This window comes from Rana temporaria, chromosome 6 (genome assembly GCF_905171775.1).
Source record: "Rana temporaria chromosome 6, aRanTem1.1, whole genome shotgun sequence".
Lineage (NCBI taxonomy): Eukaryota > Metazoa > Chordata > Amphibia > Anura > Ranidae > Rana > Rana temporaria.
The window spans coordinates 7,394,368-7,405,814 of NC_053494.1; the positions used below are offsets into that span (position 1 = coordinate 7,394,368).

General features: G+C 41.1%; 1 protein-coding gene across 1 annotated transcript in view; it reads right to left on the reverse strand.

The window, feature by feature from the left end:
• Nucleotides 1-243: 243 nt before the first annotated feature.
• LOC120942984 (up-regulator of cell proliferation-like) overlaps nt 244-11,447 on the reverse strand; it is a 13,303-nt gene continuing 2,099 nt past the window's right edge. The window contains 2 exon segments of the mRNA XM_040355997.1: nt 244-4,948; nt 4,951-5,424. Coding sequence (XP_040211931.1) covers nt 750-4,948; nt 4,951-5,424 — 4,673 coding nt within the window. The 3' untranslated portion in view covers nt 244-749.

The following is an 11,447-nucleotide window of genomic DNA, read 5'->3' on the forward strand; positions in this document are numbered from 1 at the left end:
TTGTTTGTTGAATATCATTAGAAAAATGTGCAAATTTTAGGTAAAAGTTGTTTGAATCTACACACTCATATAGGTATATTTATGAATGTTTTCACCCAAGATTCACTTTTATTCTTAGTGCAAATTTTGTGCAAATTTTAAGTAAATGTTGTTTGAATCCAAGATGAAAACTCATTTAGAAAAATAGAACCCTAACTTTTTAATTGTAGACAATATTAAAACACATCAACATTTTGTACATATGCTTTATTCTTTTTATTTCTACCCAACCAAAAAGTTAAATAAATCAAAAGGCCACTTTAGTTACAGTGATTATGTTGTTTGTCCAATACACCAAAAGTCCAATACAAAGTGAAAAAAAGTAGGCCCTACATAAATCCATAACGCCTGGTACAGTAGTAGTTAGATGCAATTCTTCCCTATAATATTTTGGTAAAGTGCAGCAAGAAGACTATATACCATTGATATTATTGTAAATTGTTAGATATTCATGTAACCTCCATCTTCGTAAATACTTGCACATCAGCCCAAAGCCAAAGTGGTTGGTATACTGTTAAAGTAGCAGACCTAAATTGGTGCAAAACCCGACAACTGCACAAGTTTCAAAATATCTATCCACTACAGTGTGAGGTGGGTAATGTTGTATATTTATTAGCTTAATTCATTATGAACGTTGTATAAATACTATGAACCATCATTGCTCTCAAAACAAAGAATTTATAATGATCTCTTTACTATGGATTGGGCGGTCAATTCACATTAAAGGCTTTTTTCAAGCTTTGAAGGGCTTGCTCTCTGGTGATTTCCATCCAAATATCTGGCAGCTCAGCTGGTAATGCTACATACTCTTTGGAAAACTGTCCATTAAACTTTACAAAGATGAACTTCCAGTAATCTGAGCACTCAATGCTGGAGTCAGGCTGAATGGCCCATTCTGGATAATATGTACGATACTCTTTGTAGGGATGCCATTTCATTTCGGTATCTGCATTTCTAAAACTTGAGCTAGATACAACAAGAGTAGAACAGATATCAACGACCAGCTTCTCATCTTCCACAAAACGGTATTGTCCCAATCCTTGTGCTCTGTGAATAGAAGCTGCATGATTCACATGATCCCCTCCTCCGGCCTCACAGGGAACTTTACAGAATGGACACTGCTTGCCACATCCGACCACCTTCCTGAACAATTCATCCTGAGGCTTCACTATCACTCTGGAAAGTACGGACTGTATATCCATAGATCTTAGTTTTGATCGGATTTGTTGTTGTGTTCCTGTGAGGAAATGATCGATTTCTGCTGAGAACTGCAAAACATTCCCCAAGTTGTGAAATGTGATGACTTGCATCTCTTTCTGTGAAATCACCAATTCTGTTTTTAACAAGTCACAGAACTGTTTCAAAAAACTTGACACAGAGTTTTCCTTCAGGCATCTTTCATTTTTAAGAGCATTTTTTATTTTCTTCTCAATGGATGACAGAATATGCCCCTGCAAGGTTTCCAAGATTGGTCCTCTGCCATATTTGTTTGTAATGTAAGTTAAAATCCATTGCTTTGTAAAGTCCTCATAGGAACTGATGTATTCAACATACCTTTGGAAGGACATGTCTTCTAAAAGCTCCTCTAAAATTGTACACTGGAAAAAACTTCGGCTGCTAAAGGTGACATTTTCATAATCGCTTAAAATCGTGTCCACTATTTTTTGGCCAAGTTGTTTAAAAATATAATCTATTATTGCTGGTTTCAGGCACAGCTCACAAAACTGTCTAGCTCTGCTTCGGCATTCATCTTTCTTGTGGAAAATACTGAGAAATGTAGACCAGTACTGGGGCTTTAGCTTTTCTAGACAAAGTTTAGGATCATTTTCATGGAGGAACTTGTCATGTAAATTCTGAAAGGCTTGAGAGGCTTTTCCAAAAATGAAAAGTTTGATATCCAACTCAAACTGTGCCGTGAAGTTAAGGTTTTTCACATCTTTGCGATTTAGTATTTTATTGATCTTGTGTAGAAGTTCCTTAGCGTATATTTCATTGTAATCATCTCTGGAAGACATCTTCTCTTTCACATACTCATCACTGGTCTGAATTATTGAAGCCGCAAGATCTCGAACCTTTTTATGGCGTTCTTGCCTAAATATTAAGTTGCTTAAAAAAGATTTGAAGGTGTGTTCAAAATATCTTTCATCCTCCGTACAAAACTTGAAACCTGGTATTGCATATTGATGTAAAACATTGATCTTGATTATATGAGGTCCTTTACTGCTCATGTCATTTTTGAGAAGGTGGAGAAGGGAATGATCCACATTACATCTCGTAAGTTCTTCCAACTGCAAATCTGATAAGGTATTCCTCCACATCAACTCAAATTCTTGTTGAATCTCTTGTTTGCTTACTTCGCGATTATTCGGTCTATATCTTTGCAGGAGATGTGTTATTCTGTCTTCAATCAATGTTTGGGATTTCCTCTGAATGTCCTGGATTTGTATTTTCCCTTTCTGGATAGAAACAGCCTCATGACACTTGCTAAGAGCGTTTCTTTCAAGTTCTTTTCTCAGGCTCTTTATACCCAATTTGAATTCTTCTCGGTGTCGTTCTATGAGATTAGCATTTTCTGAGTTTTCAAAATATTTTTCTAGTGATGCAGTCATCTTGTTTTCTTCCTCCAAAAGAATATTCTGCAGCTCATATGTGTTGCCTTCAGATATTTTTCCAGATTGATTTCGAATGTAATTTTCTGTGCTGATCACCCAGTTGTAAATGGATTTACAGAAATCCCATTCCCACAAGGAATACTGTACAGACAATTTATTGTAGGCTTTGGCCACCAGGCTGTTTTTAAAATTGAAGATGAATTTCTCATGTTTCACAGATCGCCATAAACTTTCTATCCAAGTAATAAAGTCAGAGATGCTGGATGATCTGTTAAAAGATTTCTCCCGTTCCATAAATTCAAATAAATACATTTTTAACTCAAGTACATTTGAGCTGTAACCAAGATTTACTGGAGCCATTGGTGGGTCTCCCTGCCAAAGGCCAGGAATGTACCAGTTGTCTTTATTTAGATCGTACTTCATGACATCAGTGAAAGCCGAAATCTCATTTTTTTTCTCCATTTTGGCAGCCACCTTTGTCATTTCATTCAGCTGTTCCAGAAGTTTCCTCCTGTCTCTCATGTTCTTATCAGGAGCTGATACATCACTGACATTCTGGTGTACGAACTGGCAGATGGGCTTCTTCCCAATTTCTTTCATTCTAAGAAAAGCATGGACCACAATCTGTAAAATATCCTTCATTTCTGTTGCATTTTCCATGGCCATATTGATTATAGTGATATCACTCAGCCCAACCACTAGTGTGGCCAGTTCATTGTCATGTTCATAACTGTCCTCCAAAGAGGCCAACTCTGGAGCTTTCAGCCCCTCAGTGTCAATCACCAGGATGAAGTCACAGCCCAGCTTTTCCTGAAAGTCCTCTTTCACATTTAGAAGAGTCATGAAGGCTCCTCGTGTGCATCGTCCACTGGCCACTGGGAACTGCAGACCAAACATGGTGTTGAGAAGGGTGGATTTCCCTGTACTCTGCACTCCAAGCACAGTTATCACTCTCATTCTGCATTTTCTTTCTGTTTTGATGTCCAGTTCAGTTAGAACATCTGTTATCCATTGAAGGGGGATGTTGGAAGCATCTCCATCAATAAGCTCCAATGGAAACCCATCCAACAGAAGTTCGGCTGCTATCCCTGGAATTTTAGAAAACTTTTTTTGATGACTCTCAATTTGTTTTTGTTTTGTCATAGAACTTTCAGCTTCATAGAACTGACCCAGTTCACGTAGAAAGTGTTCTATCCCTAAAGAGCTATCTGAAAGTTTCTGATCCAAGTCCTGAAGTTCTTTTCTTTGTGCGGTGTTGGTACATTTCTCCTTATATGCACTTTAAAGTTCAGTCAGATTGTCTCTTGCAATTGAATCAAGCTTAAATTTCATCCATTTTAGAAAATGTTGTCTTTCTTTTCGAGACAAGTTAGTAAGAGCCTCTGTAAACATCTGTATACCTTTTGGAATTTGATGTTTATATTGCTCTGAGTGCAGGTTATTGCATTCCTTTAGGAGAGCAGACTGGTATTTTTCTGCATTCTCCTCTCCTTGATTTTTCATTCTGCAAAGTTCTTTTTCTATTTTAGACAATTGTTTCCATAGATCTCCTTGCAATTTCAGGGTTTGCTTTTTATACTGTGCTACATCTTGGATTTTTATTTTATTGGCAAGGTCTCTTGCTTTCTGGCATTCATTTGTATCTTCATCCACCACAAAATTATGCTTTCCAAAGTATTTTGGAACATCTCCTAGTATTACATTTTTGTAGCATTTTTGAAAAACATTTTGAAGTTTTGGTTGGATTTTTTTAATGAAAGTTGCATCATTCTCTGCTTTGCTTTTCAAGATAACATGTTCCTTATCAGTTCTTAATACTGGCAATAGACGCAAAAGAATACTTTTTGTTTCTTCCTCTATAGCTTTGCCTGGTGTAACAACAAAGTAAAACATGGTGTCACTCTGACTGCATTTTGATAACAGTTGGAATTCTTGCTCATTGATTGTCTCCATAAATATGAACACAGCTGATGAAATTTCACTCAAAAACGTGAACTGGTCCCAGTTGGTCTTTAGGTCTCCACGTAGGTTGGTCACTGCAAAGGGTACTGGAAAAACATCAGATTTACTGGACGGAAAATACCAGGACATTTCCACAAGCCCATCAGATATTTTTCTCTCAAAGTTTCCTCCTTCCATATCATCATGGATGAAGAAGTTGTGATGCTGCTGGATAGGATTGAGAACTTGATTCAGGGTTTTATATTTGGATAGTTTGGCTTTCCCCAATCTTACAAAGGAAATGAGTGGCATAGAAATTTTCACCACATTTTCCTCTCTGAACCCTTTTACTGTCACAGTGACTGAGGTCTCCACTTCTTCACAATGTCTCTCATTGACCACAGCATAAAGGTACATTGCGACCCATAACCAGCAGGGAGCAGTAGAGGGACAGCGAACTGACACATGGCCATTTTGCTCACAATCTCCTGTTGCAGAATAGTGTCTGAACAATGGAGGAGAACACAGAGGACATCAAGGGGGTGGACTGAACTTGCATTTTGTGGATCATCAAATATATCTTCAAATGTATCACTGCACTCCACTGCAGTATACAAGTCAGGCTGATCTGTGTCAAATAGAGTGTTCCTTGCAGTACCGTCCAGAGCCATGATCTTCCTCAGAGTACACCAGGGTACATCTTCTATCTTTTGGGGTTTATTGTCTTTACGGTTCTTGGCAGAGATTTCCAGAATATCCCCCAAAGTCATCTTATTAGAAATATACTTCTCCATCTTCAACAGTCCAAGGAGATTTGTAAAAGCCTCCATCCCTGTAAACAGAAATAAACAAGAACATTTATCAATAAGTTGTCAGAACAATTAGGGTTAAAAGAATTTAGATTTATATACATATAAAGGCTGTATATATTGTATATTTTTCATATGAACATGAGGGTAGCCATTTTTCTCTTTAAAAGTTGAATCAGAGTTCATGATTGCTTAAGGGAGTCTCACGAGGAGATTAAGTCTGTCTATACCACCTTCCCAGTTTATAAATTCAAAGGTTTAGACACTTCGTAAAATAAACAAGATAAGGGGAGATTCTACAGACGATGTATGAGCTTACAAGGATTATCTTTGCACGAACGAAACAAGAGGGCTTATTCACAAATAGGTTATTATATTGTGCGTTTTAAATAAGTTTCTTTCTTATATCTTAACAATGTATTAGTTATTATAAAACCCTATATATTATTATGATAGAAGTTGCAAACACGGTGTTCTATTAGTAGGAATGTTCATGAATAACTGTTTTGTTTGCCGTTAAATTGTTTGAAACTGAAGTCATAATTCTAATAGCCTCAACTAATTGTGTGGGGGAAGATTTTTTCAACCCATATATTTTAAGAAGCACCAGAATGTCTGACATATGATTGTCAACCATCACACAATTAATGGTGTCTTACTAAACCGAGGGCCAAAGGTCATGTAACTAACATTAGAAGTAATTTCTTATACAACACTGCCCCTAGAGGGGAAAAGCAGAGTTAGACTTACTGGTAACACCTTTTCTGAGAGTCTTCCAGGACAGCCCAGGAGGAGCCCTAGTCCACATGGGCTGTCCTGGAAGACGCTTAAGAGGAGATGACAATTATTCAAGATGGCCACATACTTGGTTATCATGGTAACATATCAAGTCCATCATCATATGACACCATCAATTACATAGTAGGGACACACCCCCACTTTTTGGAGTGAGATAAAAGTAACTACTCAGAGCAGAAAAAGGATGGCAGGATCGTTCCATCTCTACAGAGACTGAAGAAAGGAGAGCTGTCTTTCTCACTTCAGTTATACTGCCGCAGGTTGGCTCCGCTGGGCTAACCGTCGTAGCTGTACGTTGGTCGCTTTAAGCGGGATAGCAGTTGCGTGGGAGTGCAAATGCTTGCAACTGGCGATCGTGATGACCGCCGGCCCACGAGTAAACCCTGGGCACGAGAGGCAGAACAGGGACGTGCGTGTGTGTAAACACACACATCCCTGTTCAGTGAGGAAATGCAGATCGTGAGTTCCTAATAGCTAGGAACCACAATCTGTAATTTCCTCTAGGTCAGTCCCATCCTCCTTCAGTTAGAACACACATAAGGGAACACAATTAACCCTTTGATCGCCCCCTAGCGCTAACCCCTTCCCTGCCAGTGACATTTTTACAGTAATCAGTGCATTTGTATAGCACTGTTCACTGTATAAATGTGAATGGTCCCAAAGATGCGTCAAAAGTGTCCGATGTGTCCGCCATAATGTCGCAGTCCCAATAAAAAAATCACAGACCACCATTACTAATAAAAAAATATATAAAAATGCTATAAATATATCCCCCATTTTGTAGACTTTTTTGCGCAAATCAATCAATATACGATTATTGCGATTTATTTTTTACCAAAAATATGTATAAGATTATGCATCGGCCTAAACTAAATAAAAAAATGGGCCTAAACTAAATAAAAATAAAATGGGGACATAACAAAAAGTTAAAAATAATAATAAAAAAAAAAAAAATTCGAAATTGACGCTCATTTCTTGTTTATAGCTCAAAAAATAAAAAAAATAATCACAGAGGTGATCAAATACCACCAACAGAAATCTCTATTTGTGGGGAAAAAAGGATGTAAATTTTGTTTGGGTGCCACGTCGCACAACCGCGCAATTGGCCCGGTCATTGGGCAGCCAAATCTCCTGGGCTGAAGTGGTTAAAAGAGAAGTAAAGGAATTTTTTTTTTCAGTTTCATACTTGCCTAGGTGGATGCAGGATCAGTCCCATGCTGTATCTGTCCCCCGACTCCTCTACACTGAGAACCGAGCGACCGAACACTGCCAATCGCTCGGTTCTCACAGCTCCCTGCTCTTCTCCCTCCTCGCTCACTGGAGCACTCAGCTGTGGAGAGGTAGGGAGTGGCCGTCTCAGGCTCTCAGCAGCTCGCTGAGACAGGGTTGTCAGTCCAGGCACCTGGCAGATCCAGACTTTAATGTTGGGATGCGTGGTCCCTGGACTGACATTGGTGACGTCAGCAGAGAGCGGACTTCAGGCTGCTCTCTGCTGAAAATGGGTCACAGAAGTGCAAAACTAACTGCACTCCTGTGATCCATACAAGAAGTACAGCCAAATGAGCTTTGGCTATACCTCTTTAACCACTGTCCTACTGGGCACTTTCACCCTCTTCCTGCCCGGTAGGGATGAGCTTGGTGTTCGAATCAAACGTATGTTCGACTCGAACATCGTCTGTTCGTACGTTCGACTAATTTCGAACAAAACGGGTCGTTCACGCCAAATTCAAGTGACGCACATCGGCCCATAATTCACGGCGGCGTTGCGCGCTAATGCTTGGTCAAGCATGCACCATGACCCTGCATGCTTGGCCAATCACAGCGCGCAAAAACGAAGAATTATGGCTCAGGGGGATTAGTACACGCCCCACACTATATAAGGCCGCCTGCAAGGCGGCAGCGTGTTCCGGCTTTGTTAAAGAGAAGTCAGTGAGAGAGAGAGAGAGAGAGAGAGAGAGAGAGAGAGAGAGAGAGAGAGAGAGCAGGCAGGCTAGTCAGTTTAGTTAAATTTACAGTGTGTAGAGGATATATATACATCCTAGCGTTGTACATACATTTATACACTGTATAGCTTAGCTAGATCAGCTATTCCTATTGTTAGGCAGTAGATTGTGCTAGCTGCAGCGCTCTAACATGTTGTATTGCCTGCATAGTGTTTAGTTTACACCTACTCAGTGTTAGTGGACGTGTGCTTTTTAATTGCACATACACGCAGTTGCTGTTACTGCACGTGTGCTATTTAATTGCACATAAACGCAGTCGCTCTTACTGCAACGTGTGCCGTTTTTTAGCCCATAAACGCAGTTGCGCTTACTGCACATGGGCTATTTAATTGCACATAAACGCAGTCGCTCTTACTGCACGTGTGCTGTTTTTTGCCCATAAACGCAGTCGCTCTTACTGCACGTGTGCTGTGTTTTTTCCCATAAAGCAGGCACAAGTGTCATGTAGTTTGTTGAGGGTCTCTTTAGGAAATTGTGCAATATGCAGCAGCAAAGTATGACATGGTTCAGATTCTACTTAAGAAACCTACAGTACTTGTCTTGTTTGCACCGTGTGTATACTGCTGTTCAAAGTATATAGGGCCAAAGGGTCTTGTCAGGGCCGATCCTCCATATAGGCTCACATGCAAGCCGCTTAGGGCCCCGCAAAGCTGCAAAGGGCCCCCCAAATTACTAGATACCCCGCCTGGTGAGAAGGCATTTTCGCCCCCTCACCCCGCTTCTAAACGCGCTGGCTGAGTCATTTCCGACAGCAGAACACCCCCCCCCCCCCGCTTTTTAACTTTCTTTAATGTGACATGTCACTGTCGTCAGCGCCCCCCGCTTCTCATTTTTAATGTGCCATGTCATTTTGCTTAGGGCCCCAGGGAGGTCAGGATCGGCACTGGGTCTTGTAATGACCTGGGGGGAGTGGTGGCGGGGAAACTCATGCTATTTTTTTCAATATTGCAGGGACCAAACATTACATTAAAGCCGCAAGCAGTATTAAATTACTTTTTTCTGAGAGTAATCTCATGTTGTGCAGGGACATTTCTAAACACGTGCCACTACTATAGACACCCAGCAGGTACCATATTTAAAGGAACTTTTGTTTTTTTGTTTTTCACTTTAAGCATCATTAAAATCGCTGCTCCAGAAAAAAACTACAGTTTTTAAAACTTTTTTCCCCATTAATACATGTTCCCTGGGACAAGACCCGGGTTCTCAAAGATGTTTTCCAACAACAACTTGAATATTGGGCTTTAAAATGAGAACTTTTGAATTCGAACGTTCGAGTCCCATAGACTTCAATGGGGTTCTAAATGTTCGCGCGAACCCGCGGTCTGTTCGAACGTTCCGGTGCGAACCGAACGCGGGTATGTTCGGCTAATCCCTACTGCCCGGGCCATTTTTCAGCTTTCAGCGCTGTCACACTTTGAATGACAATTGCGCGGTCATACAACGCTGTACCCAAATGAAATTTTTATAATTTTTTCCCCACAAATATAGCTTTCTTTTGGTGGTATTTGATCACCTCTGTGGTTTTTATTTCTTGCGCTATAAACAAAAGAGGGACAAGTTTGAAAAAACACAATATTTTTTCAAACTTTTACGTTTTTCTATAATAAATATCCAATTTTTAAAACACATTTTTTCCTCAGTTTAGGCCGATAAGTATTTTTCTACATATTTTTGGTCTAAAAAAAAAAAATAATAAAAAAAAAAAATTGCAATACGCGTATATTGATTGGTTTGCGCAAAAGTTATAGCGCCTACAAAATAGGGGATAGATTTATAGCATTTTTATAATTTTTTCTTTTACGAGTAATGGCGGCGATCAGAGATTTTTATCATGAGTGTGATATTTTGGCGGACACATCGGACACTTTTGACACATTTTTGGGACCACATTTATACAGCGATCCCTGCTATAAAAATGCACTGATTACTGTATAAATGTGACTGGCAGGGAAGGGGTTAACACTAGGGGGCAAGGAAGGGGTTAATGTGTTCCCTAGGGAGTGATTCTTACTGTGGGGGGAGGGGACTGACTGGGGGAGGTGACCGATGGTTGTCCCTATGTACAAGGGACACAGCATCGGTCTCCTCTCCCTGACAGGACGTGGATCTGTGTGTGTTTACACATAGATCCACGGTCCTGTTCAGTCACTGGGCCATGGTGGCCGCTAGGCACGCGCATCAGGTCCCCTAGTGGCTTAAGAAGGTGCAACGTCATATGACGTCCGCCCAGAATAAGAGGGCGGGCGGTGGACAAGCAGTTAAAGCAAACATTTCATACTTGCCTGCTGTGCTTTAGTTTTGCACATAGCTGCCCTGATCCCCCTTTTCTCAGGTCCTCTGTTGGCTTTCCTGGCTCCTTCTCTTCTCTGTGTGCCCCCATAGAAAGCTACTTTCCATGTGGGCTCAATCCCGAGCCACCCTGTCTGCATCTATTGACACAGACAGGATGACTCAGCCCCACCCCCCGCATCCCTTGTCGCAGGATTTACCTGACAGCAGTGTGAGTCAATGGCTCCTATTGCTATCAGTCTGCCCAGAGAGGAGGGACAGAGCTTGGAGAGCCACTGCTCTCATGCACATTGCTGGATCAGACATAGGCTCAAGTATGGGGGGGGGCAGGGAGGATAATGTTCCACAGGTTTTTACCTAAATGTATAGAAAAAAAACTTTTAGGCTTTAGACCCACTTTAAGTTTAGGTTTGCGACATTTCAAACAGGATTCCCTAAACCCTTGGTGAAACAGACTTGGAAAGATTTGTTAATTACTACTGTACAGTATTTAAAAAAAAAGTCTCTGCATTGTTAAATGATAAATTGTTAAATGTGAGGTCATCAAGAAAAGCAGAGGATGGCGAGGGGTTTGTGGGTGGAGAGAGACAGGACAGAGAACACAGGCTGTGTAAGTGCTGCAGTTTCACCTCACTGGAGACATGCATAGAGACTGTTAACCGCTTGAGGACCGTTGCACGCCGATATACGTCGCCAAAATGGCACGGCTGGGCACAAGGGCGTACATGTACGTCCCCTTTAAGATCCCAGCCGTGGGTCGCGAGCGTGCCGCCGGCGGTGCGCTCGCGACCTGTCCTCTTCGCCGTGACCGTCCCCGCGGGAACAGCGGACCCGATCGCCGCCGGTGTCCTGCGATTGGCTCACATAGAGGAAGTGTAAACAAACCTCTCCCCGTGCTTCCTAGTGAGCCTGTCACTGATCGTCTGTTCCCTGTCATAGGGAACGACGATCAGTGA